The sequence below is a fragment of the Delphinus delphis genome, chromosome 14 (genome assembly GCF_949987515.2).
Source record: "Delphinus delphis chromosome 14, mDelDel1.2, whole genome shotgun sequence".
In the NCBI taxonomy this organism is placed as follows: Eukaryota; Metazoa; Chordata; class Mammalia; order Artiodactyla; family Delphinidae; genus Delphinus; species Delphinus delphis.
Window position 1 is genome coordinate 42,528,803 of NC_082696.1, and position 23,548 is coordinate 42,552,350.

At 38.5% G+C, this 23,548-nt stretch overlaps 1 protein-coding gene across 2 annotated transcripts in view; it reads left to right on the top strand.

Moving 5' to 3' along the window:
- The first annotated feature begins 798 nt into the window (after positions 1–798).
- GOPC (golgi associated PDZ and coiled-coil motif containing) overlaps positions 799–23,548 on the top strand; it is a 38,938-nt gene continuing 16,188 nt past the window's right edge. For both annotated transcript variants that reach the window (XM_060030040.1, XM_060030042.1), the window contains exons 1-2: positions 799–1,311; positions 23,175–23,339. In XM_060030040.1, the coding sequence (XP_059886023.1) occupies positions 1,024–1,311; positions 23,175–23,339 (453 nt within the window). In that variant the 5' untranslated portion in view covers positions 799–1,023. The remainder of the gene's footprint in view (positions 1,312–23,174; positions 23,340–23,548) is intronic.

Consider the following 23,548-nt stretch of genomic DNA (forward strand, 5'->3'; position numbering starts at 1 on the left):
TGTAGGAACACTACGCCAGTTTTTAAAATAAGTACACCTTTTTAGGTAGTTGCTTTGGAAACGTATGACCTGTGGTGTGAATAATAAGGCATACCAAGTGCCAAGCACTGGAGCTAAGCATTTTACCTTACTACTGAGTGAAGTAAATTTCGGAAACTGAGGCTTCGACATTAAAGAATACAACTAAGATGGCACAGCTAATAGGTGACAGAGTTTAAAACTTGAACCCAAGGCTGCCTGACTTTTAATCACAAGAGAAAAGGCCTCGTATTAATTCAGCAAAACTTGGTGAGCCGCCGCCCTTCAACTTGCCGTTCTAGACAGATTCCACCCGGAATTTAAGGCCTGGTTTACCAAGAAGAACGAGTGTGTCCACACACCCCACGCACCTCACCCTAAATGAACTGGACTGGAAAAAGTAAAACGTGGCCACTGCGCAGGCTCAAACGTCCCTTCCTCACTCTTCCTTCTCTGCTCCGGGACGTCACCGCGGAAACTTTCCCGGACGACTCTAAAACGGCTCCCGCCCACTCTGAAGTCAAACGGGTGGAAGCTGTTCCTCTCTGCGACGTGGACAACCTTCTCTTCCTCGGGCCTTTCCAACTTGGAAGCCAACACCACGCGCCCCGGTTTCTCGGGGATTCAAGCAGGAGTTTGCCAGATGTCAATATGGCCGCTGACAGGCGGTCCCAAGCAGAGGCTTTTCATAGGCCAAGGTCGCACCCCAGCCCCGCCCATTTCATCCCTCCTGGCTGCGTCCGCCGAGGCCTTCGATACGCATGCGCTGCGAGGGCGGGCCGAGAGGTGGGACGGCCCGCGTCTTCCGTGAGCCGCCGCCACCGCTGCCGCCAGAGCTTCGCCGCTCCTGCGCCTCCGGGGCTGCATAGCCGGCGTTAGCCGCGCGAGGGTTAAGAGAGGGGACCGACGGAGCGTGCGTACGCGGGGGTTCCCGCAGTCCCATCAGTTCCTCTCGCGGGTGGACTGCGAGGTCAGCAGCAGTCGGGGGAGGCCCTAGACGGCGCCATGTCGGCGGGCGGCCCATGCCCGGCAGGAGCCGGCGGGGGCCCAGGAGGCGCCTCATGCGCCGTGGGGGTCTCCCCCGGCGGGGTATCCATGTTCCGGTGGCTGGAGGTGCTGGAGAAGGAGTTCGACAAGGCCTTCGTGGATGTGGATCTGCTCCTGGGCGAGATCGATCCGGACCAGGCGGACATCACTTATGAGGGGAGACAGAAGATGACCAGCCTGAGCTCCTGCTTTGCGCAGCTTTGCCACAAAGCCCAGACTGTGTCCCAAATCAACCACAAGCTAGAGGTGAGCTGTGGGCGCTGGAGGGGGTAGCATTCAACTCCAGTCATCAGACCTCATTTAACGCACCCGTGAAACGACCCTAGAAAACTGCCAGCCGGGGCACCTGGGCTTCCTACGTGACGGGGGAGTGCGCGCGCGCGCAGGAAAGGAGTGAGGTGAGGTTAGAGCAGAAAAAGGTGTGTGGACTGACGTGTGGGTCTCCCGGGATCCTGTCGTCCACCTTCCTTGTATCTCAATGAAGAGGAAGCAGGAACTAATTACTCCAGCCTACTTGTGCCTGTTACGTTAACAGATCTCAGACTTAACTGAAGCTCAGAGATTCTGTCATAAGAATACTTTAGCTCACCTTTTAACATTTGAGTTTTTAGATCTACTTTCACATTGATAAACTAGGTTTGTATATCACCAGACAGACACAGTCCTGATTATTTTTAACTATTTCAGGTCAATTTCTGTTGTTGCACACAGACGTACTGTACCTTGACTGCACGAACTATTTAGGGGAATTTGATCAAAGCTCTTAAGAAAAGTTAGTGGGATAAGCAAGACGGTATCAATGTCTATTTCAGTTTACAGTTAGTTGGTCCTTAAGTTACAGGCACATCCCTCCAGAGCGCCCTACAATTATTCAGCTGACTTCTAACATTGAGGTTTTGTCTGTACTTTACTATCTTTCCCAAAGTCTGGGTTTATTTTTGAGAGTGTGTGAAGGATGATCATTTGCTTTAGTCTCTAATCTTGGTTGTGGGTGTGAGTGCAGTGGTGGTGCTTCCAAAAAAAAAACCCCAAACCTACCATTTTTGCAGAAAATTAAATTTTTACAATATTTAGAAAGCATAATAGATTACCATTATTACATAAAGATCATTTTCTAACTAGATAATTTAAATAAGAGAATGGGTCTTTCATTTTAAAGTAGGTAAAAATAGGATAATAAATGATGTGCACAGCTCTTTGAACATTAGATTTTGTGAGAAATCATCGTTACTATCAGTTGTGGTGATTGAGAATGCCCATTGGATCCAAATTAATATGAATATCAGAAATGCATCCTCTCCTTGCTTAGTGGTTAGCATTCTTTCTCTTTCCTGTCAGTCGTGGAAAAGGTGGTATAATTTAGCTTTGATTAGCATAGAATTGCATATGGGAGATTTTGTGACTCTTGTTCACTGAAAGGACTGTTAATTTCTTTCATCCTTTCTGAAAAGGTTGGAAGTGTTGATATGAGGCTAATCACTTCTTAATCTAGGTATATGAAAATGTCTCTTGAATTCTTGCTTTAGTGGTAGTTTCTAGAAGATGTTTATTTATTCATGTAGTGAAATTACATTTGTTGGTCTTTAGAAATAGTACTTCAGCTTTAAATAACAGCAAGAGTAGCTTTTGCTACTCTACAACTGAGAGTATTTACTGAGATAAACAGATTTTAAAAAGTGAAGCAAGATCTAATTCATTTTTTAAATGACTTAAGGAAACTTTAAAGTGCTATTTGGATGTCAGATATAAAACCTGATTTTGGAGAAAATTATGTTCTATGAGCAGGAGGTGATGCTCAGTTTTTTTCATCTTTAAATATTTTAAATGAGTACTCAGAGCTGTAATAAATTATGCATGTTCTTTTTCAGAAATTATAATTACATATTCTGATTCCATGTCCTGGCTTAGAAGGTGGCATTATTTCTCAAAATAAGAAATGCTAGCCTATCACAATGTGAGCATGTTTTTTCAACATGCTTGAGCCTTTGATTTAAAGATCTTAGGAAATGGGGATTGTTGGTGTGTTTTTTCAGTTACAGTTGACTTCTCTGTCTGTGGGGTTATTCTTTCTATATTTAGCAGTTTCTACAGTTTTCATGGAATCTGTTGTGTATTGCTGAGGAGAGAGGTTCATTGTCAGTAGTGCTTTTCAAAGTAGATCTGCCATTGTATCATCTGCAGAATTTCTGAGGTTGCCTGTGTACTGTTAGCAATCTTTTGAGATCTTGAAATTTTAGAAGAGATTTCCATACTTTCTTGCCCTGTTTTATTTCTTAGTAAGTGAATTGAATTAGTTCTGTTGTTTTAAGGATATGGGCATTAAGACATAATATTTGAGGTCACTTACATTTTGATATAGCAGATGTGCACCAAAGTTCGGTGGTTTTAGAGATTAATACCTTAAACCATATTGCCATAATAAAATATTTTTATAATCAAGAGGGGTACCTCCAGTATGAGTAACTTATGATATATTTAAATTCGTCTTGAGTATCCTTCCAGATCGCCCTTTTTCTGCTCATTGTCTTCAGGTAGTTAATTTAATACTAATATAGTAGTTAGGAAAACAATTCTGCTACAAAAAAAGTCAGAAGTTACATTAAAAAATTAAATATAAGTGACATCTATGTGACTGCTTTTTTCCATAAATTATATTTGGGGAGAGGGATATCTATAAGGGGAAGGGGAGGGCAGAGAATTCAGAATATTTTGAGGTAGTGCATTTCAAATTACTCACATCTCTTTTATACTTCCCACCTGCTTGAGAATCCCTGCTATGGTGAGCCACTTGGTGACAGCTGTGCTGGAGTCACAGGTACTAATTGGGATAGTAGTAGTAGTAATAGTAATAGTAGCAGTAGTAGGTGTGTTGGAGTAGAACAAAAGATGAGAACCAGTGCTTTAGAAAAACTCACCTCTCTGCCTTGAAGTACGGTTTTCTGCCTGTTCACCCCTTCTTTAAAATAACAGCAAAACAATATATCTTCTGTCATGTCCTCCTTTCCCTCAGCAATTGCTGAATAAGTATCTTTTTTTAAAGTGATTTACTGTTCACAGCCATCTAGAGCCACATTGAAAATGAACTAATGATATACTACCCTTTTACTGCTTTAAAGCTATTCTGATTTTTTTTTTAAGTATATCAGTTTTATTGCAATTTGTTTAACATTGGCTGTTAACCACTCATTGAACAGTTTCAGTGCCATAAAATGGTGGGTTTCAAAAATAGTATTCCCCCCCCAGTAATCTGCCCCCATTCTCACCTGTCCATCCTTGTTCTTCTTTTTTTTTTTTTTCTTGGCCACTCGGTTTGTGGGATATTAGTTCCCCGACTAGGGATCGATCAAACCTGGGCCCCTGGCAGTAAGAGCTCCTTCCTAATCCTGACCACTGAACAGCCGGGGAATTCCCCATCCTTGCTCTTTTTCAATAATTACTACATTGATTTCCCTTTGCCCTTCTACTTACTTACTTATACCAAGGCTATTCATATTTAGTTTCTAGTGCCATGTTCCATACTTGGATGAACTGGGTAGCAATCTAGACTAGTATAGGAAAGCTATTCTGTTTTTAAACAAGCGATGAGGCTGTTTTGCAGCATTGAACTTGAAGTTTAATATTGCTCCAATATATATTTATTGAGTGCTAATTATGTGTTGGACACTTGGGATACAATGGAAAGCAAAAACGGACATAATCATCACTGTTATGGAACTTGGATTTTATTGGAATTTGTTGAAATAATTATCATATAAATGTGAAATTCCAACTTTGAGGTACATAGAGTAATGAGAACCTATTCTGGGGCATCAAGAAAGGCTTCTTTGAGGAAGTGACTGTTGAGTTGAGACATAAAGGATGAGTAGGAATTAATTAGGCCAAGAGAAATAGGAGTATCGTTCAACATTCTGGTAGAGGGAACAGGATGTAGAAGGCACCTGTGATGGGCGAGTGCTAATGCATTTGAAGAACTGAGAGTTGGTATGTGTTATAAGAGCATAGGGCAAAAGAAGTGATATGCAAAATAAGTTTGAACAGGTATGTAGGGACAATATCTACATGATTTTCTAGACCATGTAGTAGATTTGAGGGCTTTATCATAACAATGGGAAATGTTTTAAATTAGGTGGTAACCTCAGATAGGAGATTAGAATAGTTTACTCTGGCTATGATAAGGAGAGAATTTGGGGAAATAACAAGAATAAATGCAGAAAACCATTTAGGGGGCCCTTAATTCTGATCCATGTGAGATGATGGGAGTAGGATAGCAGAGGTGGAGGAAAGTGTTCAGAACAAGAGAGATTTGAGAAGTAAAAATAAAATCTAGGGATGGGTTGGAACAGAGGGATGAGGTGGAACAGAGGGATGAGGGAATTCAGGATGACTCCAAGGTGTCAGTTGGCTGGATAAATGGATGGATATTATATATTGCTAACTGTTGATCAGTTACTATGGGCCAGGCTCTGTGCTAGGTCTTTTATATATATCAATTCACCCAATTCTCATAATAGTCCTGTGGGGTAGGTTTAGTATTGTTATTCCCATTTTATAGGGATTAAGTAAGGGGCCCAAGACTACAGAACTAGAGAAACCAAGCTCTCCAAAAACACATTTATGTCTGGCTGGGGAAGGAGGAGGTGGAGAGAAAAAAAGCAAGCAGAAATAGTTGAGTGTGGCTGGATAGCCCGGAGGGGGAGGGGGAGTTCAAGGGAGGTATTGTTTTCTTTTTTTTTAATGGAAAAATAAACTTAAACATGTTTACAAGCCAATGAGAAGCATCTAGTTGAGGGAAAATCTGAATATTCTAGAGAAGGAGAGGATAATTAGTAAGATTTCTGAGTGAAGATAAAATCCAAAATACATGTAGAGAGAATGGCTTTATATTGAAAGGACAGCTACTATACTTAAAGGGAAAGGAGAGATGATAAGCACAAAAGGGGGAGTGTTTTGTGTGACGGCTTCTTTATTCTCTGTAGAATAGGAGCCTGGGACAACTGCTGAAAGTGGGTGAAAGTAAGAGCTCCAGGAGAGTGAAAAAGATTTGAAATGTTAATGGAAGAGTGGGAGAGCAAGTTGGCCAGAGAAATAGAGACTGCCAGACAATGCTGGGGACTAATTTGGAGTTACCATAAATTCATGGTAAAACCAGTCTGCCCTGTTGTATGACTTTCTCTGGCAATGCAGGCACAGTAATGAGAGTAATAATTGAGTTCAACCAGTGCTGTAGCAAGGAGTTTGCTATATAGACAAGAGTGTTATTGAAATGAAAATGGTATTGGGGATGAAGAAAAGGAGATAATCTTTAAAGGAGTAGAAATAGTATTTGATAATTATCTAGATGCAAAGGAAGAGGAATGGTTAAGGATGATGCCACATTTCTGTTTGGGAAATATATTGGTTGATACCTACAGTGACTTGAATAGTGCTCCCCCGCCCAAATTCGTGTCTACACAGAACCTCAGAATGTGACCTTATTTGGAAATAGGGTCTTTAGAAATGTAATTAATATAAGGATGGAGATGAGGTCATAGCAGATTACAGTGGGTCCTAAATCCAGTGAGACTATCCTCCGAGGATACACAGGGACACAGAGAAGAAGGCTATGTGAGGATGGAATAAGAGATTGGAGTGACTTGTCTACAAGCCAAGAAATGCCAAGGATTGCTGGCAACCACAGTATAAGGAGACAGGCATGGGACAGTTCTCTTTCAGGGTCTCCAGAAGGCACCAACCCTGCCAGTGCCTTGATTTGGGGCTCCTTCATCCTGAACTGTGAGAGAGTAAATTTTTGTTCTTTTAAGCCACCAAGTTTGTGGTAATTTGTTATGACAACCCTAGGAGACTTACACCATTCACTTAAGTAAGGAATCCAGGAGAAGGAGTGGGTCTGGCAGGAAAGATAATGGGTTGAGTTTAGGAGGTTGTGCATGGTTAAGGTCCGTATCCCTTTTTTGCATATTCCTAACATAGTTTCCTAATTGTTTCTTACCCCCTCCACATCATCCTCTCATTGCCAAAATCATTCTAAAGTGATTCATATTAATGGTTCATATCAAAAGGCAAGTCTGACTACGTCACTCTTCTTTGTATACCTCCCTATTACTTACTGGCTAAGATCAAACTCTGTAGCATGTTGATCAGTGTCCAGTCTGTCTGTCCTCATCTCTTGTCACCCCCTCTTAGCTGCTTTTGCCTCAAATAAAACTGGTTTATTTGCATTTCTCTAAATAGGCCTGCTTTTTCATGGTATCTCTACTTTGGCACAGGCTTTTGTGTATAATACCTTCTCTGTCCCCTTTGTCTACAGTGTCAAACACCCACTCATCTTTCAACACACCACTTACATCACCATCTCTGTGAAGGCTTTCCTCACCCAACTCCTCTCTGCTCTCTATAGGCAGAGGCTGTCTTAACACCTTGAACTTGCTTGGGCTGTTACAAGATTTGTTATTATACATTGTACTATAACTTGTGGTTGCCACATTTCTCTACCTCTAGAAGGTAAGCTCTTTGAAGGCCAAGACTTTGTCATAGCTGAAATAATCTGAACTATCAAATGCTTGTGAAAGCTGACTTGGTGGTAGCATTGTCCGTTTGTGAACCCATTTTGGTTTCTAAGAATTGGTTGGTAGTTTTTTTCTCCATGATATCAAGTTGATTTATATGTGGATTACAGAATTGGTGTTTGGCCCCTTTTAAAAAGGGGCCAATTTTTGGAAATTTGGAACCCACACATTAAACACCAACCTTTTTGACCCACTTAACATTCTTATCTCACTTGCTAGGGGTTTTCACATCTCAGACCTTTCCCTTTCCCTACTCCATGTATTAGCTTTTCTCCATTCAGCATTCAGGTAAACTTCTCCTTTCTGACTCCCTTTGTTTCTTTTTTAATTGGTACATCACACATGCCTGTACACTAGTGTTTACAACACTTTACATCATAATTGGGAATGTATTTTTTATCTGTTTCTACTAGACAGTAAAATCCTCAAGGGCAGAATCCATGTCTTATTCATCATTTTGTCTCCAGATCCTGGCACACTGTGTATATTCAATAAATGTTTATTTGAATGAATAAATTATTTGAAACAACTTTAGTTGCCTCATTCTGCCATGAGTCTTCAAAGTTTATCAATAATCATTCTGTAATACAAGTTTCATGAGAGCTGGGATGGTGTCTGTCTTGTTGACTCTACTATCCATTGTGTCTAACATAGGGCCCACCATATTAGTGAAAGACTGAATCAATCACAAAGATATGATTTGTTAATATTTCATGGTATTCCATTTTAAGAAAAATTTGAAACTGACTAAAAATAACATCATTACATTAGAGTATTGAGTATGGATTTAGTGTACTTTTGACATTTCTAGTATATTTGGTAGGTTGATTCTCCTCATCCCACCTCGAGTTTAATTATAGAGCAGCTGAATTCTTTAAAATGAAAACAGAAAACATTTTATCTTGTTTGGAACTTCATTTTGAGGTTTAAAGTACTTTAACTTTTAAAAATACATCATAGACTTATCTACTTGTCTCCATTTCAAATCCCCCAACTCTAGTTCAGTGACATTGTCTCCCATGTTACACATAGCTGCCTTTTCTTTTTGGCTGTGTTGGGTCTTGCTGTACATGGGCTTTTCTCTAGTTGCTGTGAGTGGGGGTACTCTTTGTTGCGGCACGCGGGCTTCTCATTGCTGTGGCTTCTCGTTGCAGAGCACGGCTTCAGTAGTTGCAGCACGTGGGCTCAGTAGTTGTGGCTCATGGCCTCTAGAGCGCAGGCTCAGTAGTTGTGGCACACGGGCTTAGTTGCTCTGCAGCATGTGGGATCTTCCCAGACCAGGGCTCGAACCTGTGTCCCCTGCATTGGCAGGAGGATTCTTAACCACTGCGCCAGCAGGGAAGTCCAGCTGCCATTTTTAAAACATAAATTTGATCATGTCATTCTGTTTTAAATTCCTCAATTGTACTTTGAATAAATTCAGCCTCCTTATCACTGATAAGCTCTGTGTGATCTGACCTCTGGATAGCCCTCCAATGTCGTATCTTATCATTCTTTCCTCTTATTCTGTATGGCCCAGGCCACATGGGTCTCCTTTCAGAAACTCTAAGACAATAATTCTTAAACTTTTTGGTTTTAGGACCCCTTTACATTCTACAAATTATAAGGTCCCCAAAGAGCTTTTTTTCCCCCTTAATATGGGTTATATCAACTGGTATTTACTGTGTTAGAAATTACAACTGAGAAAACTGTAAATATTACATCAGTTAAAAATAGCAACAGTAGGGCTTCCCTGGTGGCGCAGTGGTTGAGGATCCGCCTGCCGATGCAGGGGACACGGGTTCGTGCCCCGGTCCAGGAAGATCCCACGTGCCGCGGAGCGGCTGGGCCCGTGAGCCATGGCCGCTGAGCCTGCGTGTCCGGAGCCTGTGCTCCGCAATGGGAGAGGCCACAACAGTGAGAGGCCCGCGTACTGCAAAAAAAAAAAAAAAAATAGCAACAATAAACCCATAAATAAACCCATAAATAAACCCAATAAACCCATTACATGTTAATATCATTATTAATGAAAAAATAACTACATTTTCCAAAAAATTATGAGTAGTATTATTTTATATTAAAATTAAAAATATATATCTGGTTTAATAGAAGATAGCTGGACTCTCACATCTGCTTTCAAACAGTTATGGTTTGTGGTTTTGGTTATAGGAAGAAAATTTGACCTCACAGAGAAGTAGCTCGATCAGGGAGGAGTATTTTAGTAGCCATTTCAGATAATTGTGGATATTCTTCTTTGATAGTAAAAGGTAGTTTCTTAAAGGTTAGTTACAATGTGGAGTCTGAAACATTATCAATAAACTTTTCATACACCGTTACATTAAAATACATTGGTCTATCTTTGTAGCCTTTGAATGGATCTTTTACCAAGGCATGATTTTAACATTGTGCATTGGTCATTTTGAAAATATTGGTTTGCTGAGTTATCCAGATCTTCCAAATGTGGACACATCTCATTATACAATATCAAAAAATCACATTTGTTAATATCTGCAGTCTCATGAGAAAAATCTGTAAGTATTAAGAAGCTGTCAAGCTTATGGTGATGGATTCCAATTTTCCAAAATTCTAATTTTCACTTTGAAAGTATAAGTTCTTATCATTGCCAACAAATGCTGTCAGTTGTTTTCCTTGAAATAACAGATTCACTTTATTCTCAAGAACATGTCTGCCAAATATATTAATCTTTTTTTTTTTTTTTTTGCGATATGCGGGCCTCTCACTGCTGTGGCCTCTCCCGTTGTGGAGCACAGGCTCCGGACGCGCAGGCTCAGCGGCCATGGCTCACGGGCCCAGCCGCTCCGTGGCATGTGGGATCTTCCCGGACCGGGGCACGAACCCATGTCCGCTGCATCGGCAGGCGGACTCTCAACCACTGTGCCACCAGGGAAGCCCTATACTAATCTTAATAACCACAGTTTGTTCTTCTTTCAAATAAATATGGTGTTCCAAGAAAAAAAGTTCAGTTTTGCATCTCAAGCAGTTGCATAAGTGCTTTTCCTTGAGACAACATAGTTTGATATGCAGCAGGTATGCTTTATGTATGCTTCCCATTTCATCACACAGAATATTAAAAAGACTTACTCAGGGTTGAGATTTTTAGAAATTAATAATTTTACTGCTTTATCAAGGACATTCTTAAGTGAATTTTTGGGTTTTGTTTTTGTTTATTTGTTTTTTATAAATTTATTTATTTATTTTTGGCTGTGTTGGGTCTTCAGTGCTGCGCTTGGGCTTTCTCTAGTTGCGGTGAGCGGGGGCTACTCTTCGTTGTGGTGGGCGGGCTTCTCATTGAGGTGGCTTCCCTTTCCTGTGGAGCACGGGCCCTAGGTGCGTGCTTCAGTCGTTGCAGCACGTGGGCTCAGTAGTTGTGGCGCATGGGCTCTAGAGTGCAGGCTCAGTAGCTGTGGTGCAAGGGCTTAGTTGCTCCACGGCATGTGGGATCTTCCCGGACCAGGGCTCAAACACATGACCCCTGCATTGGCAGGCAGATTCTTAACCACAGTGCCACCAGGGAAGTCCTTGTTTTTTGTCTTTGTTTTGACTGCGAGTGCATGAGAGTGAAGAGTACAGTGACTACTGGTAGTTTGGTGCCACTGCATTGACTTGTGTTGTAAGCATTCTATTCATAATTGCTTTTGTACCTTCAGTACAATGTCAACACAATGAAAAAGGCAATTCATATTTTTTTATTATGAAAATAGTTTTGACCTTGTGGATGCCCTGAAATAGTCACATAGACCTGTGAGAACTGCTGCTCTGATAAACCGAAACACTTCCCAGAAGGATAGCCATACACTCCCACCCCACTAATTCTGATTCTCTTTGCTTCTTTCCTATAGCTTATTATGGTTTGTAGTTATGTATATTACTACTGGCTTTGCTGTGACCTCGGGCAAGTTACCTAACCTCTGTGCTTCACTTTCCTTCTCAATACAAAAAGTATCTTTGAGGATTAGGACAATTAAAACATGAATATGTTCAAAACAGTGCCTGGCACATGGTTAATACTATTATTATATATGCCATTCATTTTCTTTATGAGCTGCCTCCTGCACAAGGCCACTGAAGCTCTGCAGGGCAGGCTCCACATTTGTTTTGTCTACCAGTGTATCCCTAGAAACCAGCCCACTGCTTGGCATATATTGGTGCTTAATAAATACATGTTGAATGAATGTGTGATGTTGTGGGAGACTAAAACTAAAAATATGTTTGCTTGTCTTGAACTGTAGAACACTTCGGGGAGAAATAATGACAGATGAAGTTTGCGGTCTCTATGCTCGGATTGGAAATTGGAGCAAATAGGTGGAGTTTTCTCACAGAACTTTCATAAGCCAAATGAACAGACTGCTTCAAGAGCTGACATGTAATAAAAAAGAATATTATTTCTTATCTTGAGGGATGACAGAGATTTTTATCTTTGACCTTTGAATATATTTTCTGTTTGGTCACAGTCTTTGCTTTAGAACAGGCTCATTGGCTTTTTGTGATCTTCGATAGTAGGGCAGCACTAACCATCCTGAGCACAGGAAGAAAAGATAAAATAGAGGAAGATTCTTTTTTTTTTTTTGCGGTACGCGGGCCTCTCACTGTTGTGGCCTCTCCGGTTGCGGAGCACAGGCTCCGGACGTGCAGGCTCAGCGGCCATGGCTCACGGGCCCAGCCGCTCCGCGGCATGTGGGATCTTCCCGGACCAGGGCACGAACTCGTGTCCCCTGCATCGGCAGGCGGACCCTCAACCACTGCCACCAGGGAAGCCTGAGGAAGATTCTTTATAAAGGAGTTGCTTAAATTAAATGAGCTCTAAGACTTTGTTCAGCTATTTTGAAGAAGTAGAAGAAAAGAAAGAGAATGGATCAAAATGCTTTCATTAGTTACATTATCACCTTGAAGAATGGTTCTGCTGTCTGTCAGGTATAAATAAATAGCTTAGGATCTTTTATATAAGAATCTCTATAATAGATTCTTTTAAAAGTTTCGATCGAAGAAAAAAAAGACAGTCTCACCAGATAAAATGGCGTTGCTTCTTTAAATGAGGCAAGGAGAATTCTATAATCTGTAAAGGTTCTCCTATTAATAGGAGACTCAGTATTTAATACTCAACAGTAATAAGATGTCTTTTTTTTTTACAGTCATATCTTGCCATCTCTTTATGATTTTTATTTTTTACATTTGTTTTATTGCTCTTACGAGCTTTAAAGCCTTTTGGTAAGTAGGTGGGTGTAGATGATAAATTTTAGATATTGGCATTAAATGGTATAATTGCTAGCGATTAAATTCCAATCTCTACTTTTCATCCTAAACTGCATTTGCAAATATTAAAAACATACAGACATTTAAAAGCATAATTGTTTCTTTTTAATGATGTGATTACCTTTTGTACACTATTTTATTTATTTTTAGAAGATGTTGGGGATAGGAGTTTATTTATTTATTTTTGCTATGTTGCGTCTTCATTTCTGTGCGAGGGCTTTCTCTAGTTGCGGCAAGTGGGGGCCACTCTTCATCGCAGTGTGCGGGCCTCTCACTATCGTGGGCTCTCTTGTTGCGGAGCACAGTCTCCAGACACACAGGCTCAGTTGTGGCTCACGGGCCTAGTTGCTCTGCGGCGTGTGGGATCCTCCCAGACCAGGGCTCGAACCCATGTCCCCTGCATTAGCAGGCAGATTCTCAACCACTGCACCACCAGGGAAGCCCTGTACACTATTTTAAAACAAAAGGTGTGGAAGCAATTTGTAGGTAAACGTGAGATAATATTTACATCTTTATCAGCAGCTTTCAATGCTATGGTTCATAACAGTTAAACTGCTATTTGAAGTCAACTATTTTCTTTGTAATTCTTACAGAGAATACAACTTGGAGTATGTGTGCTTTTGTGTGCATGCCTGTGCATGCCTACACGTGTGTCTGTGTGTGCACATGAGTTCCGGTGTGTGTGTGTGTGTGTGCATGCATTTGGGTGTGTGAAGGGTGGGGCTGGCTAGGTGGATGATGTTCAGAGTAGTCTCTTGCTTAGAGCCCTGTCTAGTTCTGAGATTTGGGAATGTGATCTCATTCGGAACTCATGGACACCTTCCTTTCCATTTTTCCTATTACTGCCAGAATTATAAAGGATGTCAGGAGGTCTGAGTTTTAATCCCATGCAGTTTGTAATTTAGGACAACTCACCTAATCTCTTTGGGCCTCAATTCTTCATGTGCAAAATAAAGATGTTTTACCAGATTTTTAATTTAGGTTCTTACATCTTCTAAAATGTTATCAAAAGAGCTATATGAAATGCCAAAACCAATGAGTGAGCTAGATCAAAGTTCCCTGCTGTTTGATGTTTGCTAATGTCTTGTCTTAGTTTAATCCTCCCCAGAACAAGAGGTTTTTGAGGGGTGCTTAAGGTAAAGTAGTTGGCATTTTTATCTATAAGACAGTTAAATAAAAACTAGCCTTCGTTTAGAAAGAGAAAGTGCAGCTGTTGTGTAGTTTTTTTAATAAATTTATTTATATTTTATTTATTTATTTTTGGCTGTGTTGGGTCGTTGTTGCTATGCGCGGGCTTTCTCTAGTTGCAGCGAGCGGGGGCTATTCTTCCTTGCGGCGCGCATGCTTCTCATTGCCGTGGCCTCTCTTGTTTCAGAGCATGGGCTCTAGGCGTGTGGGCTTCAGTAGTTGTGGCATGCGGGCTCAGTAATTGTGGCACACGGGCTTAGCTGCTCTGTGGCATGTGGGATCTTCCCAAACCAGGGTTCGAACCCGTGTCCCCTGCATTGGCAGGTGGACCCTTAACCACTGCACCACCAGGGAAGCCCTGTTGTGTATTTTTACACGATTATATGGATGGAGGATTAAGGTCTAGACAGAGTAGAATAATAGGAAACTCTGAATAAAAAATTACTTAGATTTTGGTGCCACAGAGTAGAATCCAGAAGTTAAGAATTATATTAGAAAGGAATTATCCTGATGGAAAAGAGTTTGAGAGAAGAAATAGAATAGTAATGACTGCATTTACAAATAAATGGTAATGATAATCCTCAAAATTTGTTTAAATACACTGCCTCTCTGTCTTTTTCATTCCTGGGGATACTTCATTCCTATGTTGCAGAATGTGCCCTGAAGTTTCATATATCTCCCCACTCCATTCCAGCTGATATTGGAGATCCAGGGACCACATTTTTTTTTAAACTAAGTTTTTAAAAAAATATTTATTTACTTTACTTAGGCTGTGCCAGGTCTTAGTTGAGGCATGCAGACTCTTAGTTGCGGCATACAGACTTCTTAGTTTTGGCGTGTAGACTTCTTAGTTGCAGCATGTGGACTCTTAGTTGTGGCATACGGACTCTTAGTTGCAGCATGCACGCGGGATCTAGTTCCCTGACCAGGGATCGAACCGGGGCCCCCTGCATTGGGAGCACAGAGTCTTACCCACTGGACCACCAGGGAGGTCCCCAGGGACCACATTTTGAGAATCACTACCTTAGAAAATCTCACCATTGGTTGTTTAATGGCCTTTAAATGAAGGCCATGGTCTTAAGGCTCAGAGATCCTCCTAGAGTGAGGTCATTTTGTCCTTGATGAGTTCTAGGGAAAGAATATCCTGATGGTCAGCTTTGTTTTATTTTATTTTATTTTATTTTTTCTGTAAATGAATCTAAGATCAAATATAGGAAAGTGAAGAGATTGGGTTAACTGGTTGATTAACTGGTTTTGATTTTGCTTTTTAAAAGATTTTTTTGGATATCACTTGAAAATTTAAGAGTTGAAGGTTGAAATCAACTGTTTATTAATTTTCACTCTTTGCTAGTTATAGTGTTGCCAAGGTAAGACAGTGAGGTGAAAGATGGTCAGCCTTTTTTTATGGTCAAGCTAGTTTTTAGTCTGTTATTTACTAGCTGTGTGATCTTGGGCAAATTGCTTAAACTCTGATTTCCAGTTTCCTTAGCTATTAAAAAAAAGAGAGTATGATGGTAAGAATTAACAGATGGCGCATGGTACGTGATTGCTTGCCATATTGGTAGGTAAATGCTTGCTTTATGGTAGCTGTGAATATTGTTAGTAAGTCAAACATAGGTATCGTAGCTGTAGAAACACATTTTTCCTTATGGCTAACTGCTTGATAATACTTTTACTACCTTGCCCTGAGAGTAAGAATTGGGTTCAAAGTGCTGTTTTGCTACTGACCATTTGGGTAGCCCTAGAAATAAAAGCAGCTTTGATGGGCCTTGGTTTTATTATCTAAATAGTAATCGTCATAATCATAGTTTTTATGTTCTCTAAGATCTCTTTGATTATAAAGTTCTGTGATATTAGGAGGTTAGCCATTGAATAAAATATGGAAATTTCTAATCTTCACATAAAATTTACCATTAACTAACTTTTCTTAGCAGCTAAAATGCTGATATCATAGACAAGAAAAGAGTTATTTAAATATTATGAAGTATAGAGTAAACTTGAAACACTTGTTTTGTTCCAAAATAATTAAATTGGGCTTTGAATTTTGATACCTGCATCCTTGCTTTGTAAAGAATTTTTACTTAATTTTTAAAAATTTGAGCGACCTCTTGAGAAATTATTTCACTTAATGAAGAGTCCATGTTTCTAGTAGGCCACTTTCAAAAAACCTCCATACTACCCTGTTTTTCCTTGCCTTTTTAGAATACAGTCACTTCTGATTTGAATATTAGTCTGCCACATTAATTAATGAATACCACTTGTGCCTCTTTAGCATCTTTCTTAATGCCAGTTTTACTCAGTTATTAATAAATCATGAGATTTTTGGTTTGAAACATAAATCATAGTGGGACAACCAGACAATATATACCTCTTGAAACACACAGTGTACTTCTTGCCACAAACATTTAAGTACCATAGTTCCTCAGTATTTGCAGGGGATTGGTTCTAGGCCTCCCCGCCCATACCCCTGCAGATGCCAAAATCCATGGAAGCTAAAGTCTCCTTTATAAAATGGTGTAGTGTTTGCATATAAGCAAAACACATCTTCCCGTATATTTTAAATCATCTCTAGATAACTTATAATACCTAATACAATGTAAACGCTATGTAAATAGTTGCCAGCATGAGGCAAATTAAGTTTTGCCTTTTGGAACTTTCTGGAGTTTTCTCTTCTGAATATTTTTGATCCACAGTTGGTTGAATCTGTGGATGCAGATTGCATAGATATGGAGGGCTGACTGTAAATCTAAACCTTTAGATCTACTTGTAGTTTATAGGAAATATAAGGAATAGAGGAATATATTAGACAACACTGCAAAGAAACAGTAAGACAGATACAGAATGAAAGTCAAAGTAATGAAAAAAAAGATAAGGGTTGTTATAGATTAAATGGCCTATTTTAAACTATTTCTGGGTAGGTTTACTTTAGCATAAGCTTCATATTGCTCAAAAAGTGCATATTATTCAAATATCTATTTTCCTTTTGTGATTATTTTATTTCAAAGATTATAAAACTCAATAGGTATTTTTTTGACTAAGAAGGACTGTCTAGACCAGGCTCATTTGTACTTTAAAGGTACAGTCTTCAGGGAATACTGAACATTCTAGTAATAGGTGATTTTAAATTTTTATAATTTTTTTTTTTGGTGGGCAATTTGTTAAATTGATGCATGTCTATAATACATTTTTATCATACACGTAAGTTTTTTGTTTTTTTGTTTTTCTTTTCTAAGGTTTTTGGTTAGGAGTATTTGTGAAAGGTGTAAAAACTGTTAAACTAACATTCTTTTCTGGAAGGCAATAGAAGTGAAGTTCTACTTTATTTAATCTCTTGCATATGTTTACTATATTTAAAAAATAGAGTCAAGTACTAGTATTATTATTTATTTTAGCATTTAAATCTTAATGGAATTTGTTACTGTTTCAGATTCATAATAAAAGGGCCAGCCCAATACATCAGCTACTAGCCTGATGTGGCTATTGTGTGTTTGAAATATGGCTGGTCCAAATTGAGATGTGCTGTATGTGTAATATACATAATGGGTTTGAAGACTGAGTATCAAAAAAAGAATGTAATATTTTAATCATTGTTTTATATTATTATATGCTTGAATATAATATTATATGATATTTTAGATGTGTTGGGTTAAGTAGAATATATTATAAAACTTGATTTTACCTGTTTAATTTCACTTTAAAATAATTATTTATTTATTTGGCTGTGCCAAGTCTTAGTTGCAGCACGCGGGATCTTCATTTGTGGCATGCAGGACTTAGTTCCCTGACCAGGGATCGAACCCAGGTCCCCTGCATTGGGAGCGTGGAGTCTTAACCACTGGACCACTAGGGAGGTCCCTAATTTTACTTTTTAAAATGTGGCTGCTAGGGGACTTCCCTGGAGGTCCAGTGGTTAAGTCTCCATGCTTCCATTGCAGGGGGCATGGGTTCAGTCCCTGGTGGGGAAACTAAGATCCTGCATGCTGCGCGGCACAGCCAGAAAAATAAAGCAAAATAAAATAATGAATAAATAAAATGTGACTACTAGAAAATTTTTAGTTACATATGTGGTTCATATTTAATTTCTTTTAGGCAGCGCTATACTAGAATATCACAGCTTTTCTATTGCAATGAAAACATGAGCTGAGGATTTCTGGTCTGAGAAGGATCACAGTGGATTGATAGTTTTAAATTTTAAAAAATCTTTTGTAAAAACAGAAAAACTAGCATAACAAAAACACCCCACAAAACCCAGTGATAGCCTCTTCAGCAAAACTAAATGAGGAGGGCATATCCTCACAAACCCCAGAACATGGGTTGGTCAGGGTAGCAGGACCAACACAGAGTGCATGTGGATGAGCACCTGTGGGGCAAAAGAAATAAATAATAGCAAGGGGACCCAGGCACAGAAATCACTAACAGAGCCCCAAAGGAGAAGACATCACTTTGGATGGGAAACTTGAGCAAACGATCTAAGAACAACTGGCAAAACTGCCACCAGGTTGCAGGGGAATGCAAAACAACCATGGGGACACACTAAGCAGCAGCAGGAAGATTAGAAAGTACTTGGGGTGGGCTTTCAGAATCTCAGAGATTTCTAACAAAACTGCTTTTGAGAAAGACAGTCCAATTCTGAAGAAACACTGCTGGAAATAGAATCCAAATTCAGCAGGGCAGAAACATGAAGTTTGAAGTGAGGAGAGTTTGTATTCAAGATAGGGGAGGAATACATACATAGGAGGTTGATTGCAAAACAGTATTTCTGGCTACAGACAGGCCATTGTTTTAAATAGTTCAGTTTAAGGCCAGGGGTGGGAGGGAGCCCGCTAGCCTGAAGCTAGGAAAGCTCCCTCTGCTCACCTCAAACCCCTCCATGGAAGTCTCCTCCTACCTAACATGTACTACACGAAAACCCATTTCATTTAAACATGAGTAACAGAAAAGGATTTTATTTAAACCCCATATAAATGTACTGTAATCAGAAAAGGTAAAAATTAATAGAATAATGTGACAACAGACAACGAAGGCATATCAGAAAAATAAGGCTGCAAAGCAGTTGGAAACTGTAAACTGTATTAGAAAATAAAGGAAATTAACAATGTTATTCACCTATGAATAAAACAGAATAATTCAGAGATAGGAAAACTCAGAAATAAAGTAATAAAAATAAAAAGAATACTTGCAGAACTTTGGGAAAAAATAGGAAAAAAAATCATTTCAGAATGGATCCTAATTTGGAAGAAGTGTAAAAAATAGGTAGTGCAGTAAGTACAGCAAGAGGAAGAGGATATACAAGGGGAAAACAGAAAGGATTTGAGAGGAAATTGCAAATATAAAAGATAGGGAAAGAATAATTAATATTAGTATAATTGGAGTCCCTGAAGAAGCATGAAACAAAACCAATATTTAAAACTTCTATCAACAAACTCTCATTTATTGCTGGTAGGAATGTAAAATGGTTCAGCCACTGTGGAAGACAGTTTGATGGTTCCTTAAAAAGTTAAACATAGAATTATCATATGACTCAGCAATTCCACTCCTAGGTATATACCCAAAAGAATTGAACACATGTACACAAACAAATATATGTACACATATGTTCATAGCAGCACTGAACATAATTGGCAAAAGATGGAAATAGCCCAATGTTCATCAACTGACGAATGGATAAACAAGTTGTGGTATGTACATACAGTGGACTATATAGCTGAATATATTATATCTGAATTTTTATAGTTAAATATATTATTCAGCTCTAAAAAGGAGTGAAGAAGTACTGATACATGCTATAATATGGATAAACCTTGAAAACATGCCGAGTGAAAGAAGGCAGACACAAAAGGTCACATATTGAATGCTTCCATTTATATGAAATATCTGGAATAGTTAAATCCATAGAGACAAAATGTGGATTGGTGGTTTCCAGAAGCTGGGGACAGAGAGAGTGGGGAGTGACTGCTTAACAGGTACGAGGCTTTCTTTGGGCGTGATGAAAATGTTTTGGAACTAGATACAGATGGTGACTGCACAACATTGTAATTATAATAAATGCCACTGAATTGTTCACTTGAAATGGTTAATTTACTGTGATATGAATTTTGCCTCAATAAAAAACAAATTACCAACCAATTCACTCTTTAAAACTATAACAGAGCATTGAATATGCATGTTGAGAAGAGTACACATGGACCTAGAATGATTAACACCATGCTACATTTTAGTAAAATATGGGACTAAAAATAAAGCAGACACAAGATCAAGTCACTTATAAGAGAAAGAAAAGATTAGGATTTTGGACATTTAAATAGAAGCGTTTCATACCAGAAGCCAAAGGAGCAACATATTTAAAATACTCAAGGAAAGAAGATATGAGCCAAAGATTTTATATGCAGCCAAACTGACTTCAGATATAAAGACCACAAATAAATAGTTATGAACATGCCAGAAATCAGAGAATACTGTTATGAGAGCTTTCTGAGAAATCTACAAGGCTAGAGAATGAGTTGAATTCATAGGAGCAGCTCTGGTAAAAGGTCAAGTGGTCAGTATAGAATTTATTTAATAGTGGAACTAAGACTATCAGTGTTAAGGATGGGAAAATGTTTAAACATTACATATTGTATGCTCTGCATTATAAATATAGCGCAACTACCGAAAATGGGAGAAAAGAGTATCTTGAAAGTAGTATAAGCTTGATGATTGCTCATAGTTATTAGCTGAAATACCAAGATAACGCTTTATCAAGATGCTGGAGAAGAGTAAGAAAAGGGGGAAGAAAATGCTAATAGTTTCGTGACTGTTCATAGCAAGGATGTTATCTTAAATATAATCTAAAGAGGAAATTAAGGATATTATCTAAAAGTAATTATTAAAGTTACAGAGTTTCCAGAATACTAAAAAATATATATATTTTAAAATCTAGCAATGAGCAGTTAAGACCTTACATGTGTATGTGCTATTTACAACTATAAAATGAAAAATATGAAAGGTTAAAATAGACAAAATTATACCAGGTAAATGCAAATAAAATGAAAGTAGGAGTTGCAAACTTGATAACAGATAAGGTAGAATTCAGGTCAAAAAGCATTTAATGTGGGGGAGGAAACTACTGACATATTGAGCTACATTGAAGTTAAGCACTCTGTTCATCAAAAGACACCTTTCAGAAAGTTAAAAGACAAGCCACAGAATGGAAGAAAGCAATTGTAACTCATACCCAATAAAGGACAACCTTACTAGTAATCAAGAAGTTTTCATTAAAACCACAATGAAATGCCACTACATTCCTACCAGAATGGCTAAAATTAAAAAGACTCACAATACCAAATGAAGGCAAGGTTGTGAAACGATCAGAGTTCTCATATATGGTGGGCATGTCAGTTGCTACAACCATTTGGAAAACTGGCCTTTTCTGCTGAGGTTTAACATATTCATACTCTGTAAACCAGAAGTTTCCTTCCTAGATATATACTCACCAGAATTGTATTCCATAGAAAGCTATGTAGGGTGTTGCTAGTGTACCTGTCTTCACCTCCTTACCTGCACATATCATATAGCTAAAATGTCATTGAGAGAAAATGTTCCACGGTTATATGGTGTTGATGGTTGCACAATTCTATGATTATACGAAAAGTCACTGAACGGTACACTTTAAAAGAGTGAGTTTTAATGGTAAGTGAATTATATCTCAATAAAGCTGTTATTAAAAACAAAAACAAAAATGTCATTGAGAGCATGTAGTGATTTCCTACCAGATTTAATCTCAGTTTTGGTTTATCATCCAAAGCCATTTGTTGTATCTAGCCTCACTTTCCTATCCAGTTTTGTGCAGTCTGTCAATGTACAGCCCCTGTCAGTAGTCTAATCTCCTTGCTAATAACACCTTCATATTCTAGTAGGTGCTTTCATATATAAGATTAATAATATGAAAATAGTCAAAGCCATGGGTATTATCCCTATTTTATTTATTAAAAAAATCTTATTTGAAGTATAGTTGACTTACAATATTACATTAATTTCAGATGAACAACAAAGTGATTTGATATTTTTATAGATTATACTACATATAAAGTTATAAAATATTATCTATATTCCTTGTTGCTGTATATTACATCCTTGTATCTTATTTATTTTATACCTAGTAGATACTATCCTATTTTAAAATCAGGGAAACTTGAATGGACACAGTGATTTATCTGGAATCACAGGGCTAGTATTAGAATTTGTTTCAACTTCAAGATACTTATTGAGCATCTTTTATGTAGTAGGCACTAGTTGGTGCAGTTGGGATGTTTAGGTAGATTCTAATTCTCTGGTCTCTCTACTCAGAGAATTTACCTACGTTGCTTCTAGTCTGTCTCCCCTTGCTAGTCTTCTCATCTCTTGACTGCTTTACTGCTTCTATTTGTCCTTGTTGTCATTTAACTTCAAAGCCCTTCTAAACTCTCTTTTCCTCACTAACCTTCTTTAAACCTTTCTTTACTTTGAATTTCTTGGGACCTGACCGATTCTAAATATATCTGTAACTTGCCACACATTTTTCTTTAGTTGGTTCGATGCATATTTATTACCTCAGTTGATAAGGAAGCTTCTCAAGGGCATAAATAATTATCACCTATAATTTAGAAAGTATTCTCCACAATTTTTTTCCCCTCATTGAACCAGCATACTTGTTGGCTCCGTAGATGCTTATTAGTACAATTATGTTCAATAGAAAACTAAGGCCTTGCCTTGGTCTTTAACCTACTTGTTAGTTGGGAAGATCAAACACACACAAGGGATATGTCCTGTTTGCAATTGTAAAACAATGTATCGATTGTGAAAAATGAAAAGCTTCAGATTGAATGGCTGAGTGGCTCTGATGAGTTGTTCTGCTACAGTGTAACAGTTAGCTGTAGCTTACAGTTAATAATGGACTTCTAGTGTTCATCTATTCATTTCAAAGATAGCCTATGTCATTCTTGAATAATAATTATTAGAGTCAAAATAAAGAAAATTAAGCATACTTAATGTTTTTATTGTAGCTGTTTTATTAAAAAAATTTTTTATTGAGGTATAGTTGATTTACAACGCTGTGTTAATTTCTGCTATTGTTGCTGTTTTTATAAGGCACAGTTGGTGGATCTGAAATCTGAACTGACAGAGACCCAAGCAGAGAAAGTTGTATTGGAGAAAGAAGTACATGATCAGCTTTTACAATTGCACTCTATTCAGCTTCAGCTTCATGCTAAAACTGGTCAAAGTGTTGACTCTGGTACCATTAAGGCAAAATTGGTAAGTAGTTTAGAGGGTAACATATATTTATATGTGTTTTAGAGGGTGAAAAGGACAATCTTTAATGAGTCTTTTTAATTATAAAAGTTAATATGTGCTCCTGGGAAATTTAGAAAATACAGGAAATGTGAAGGTCATCATAATCATCCACAATCTTATCACCTGGAGATGATCAGTGATAACATCAATAACCAACTGGTACTTAGAAT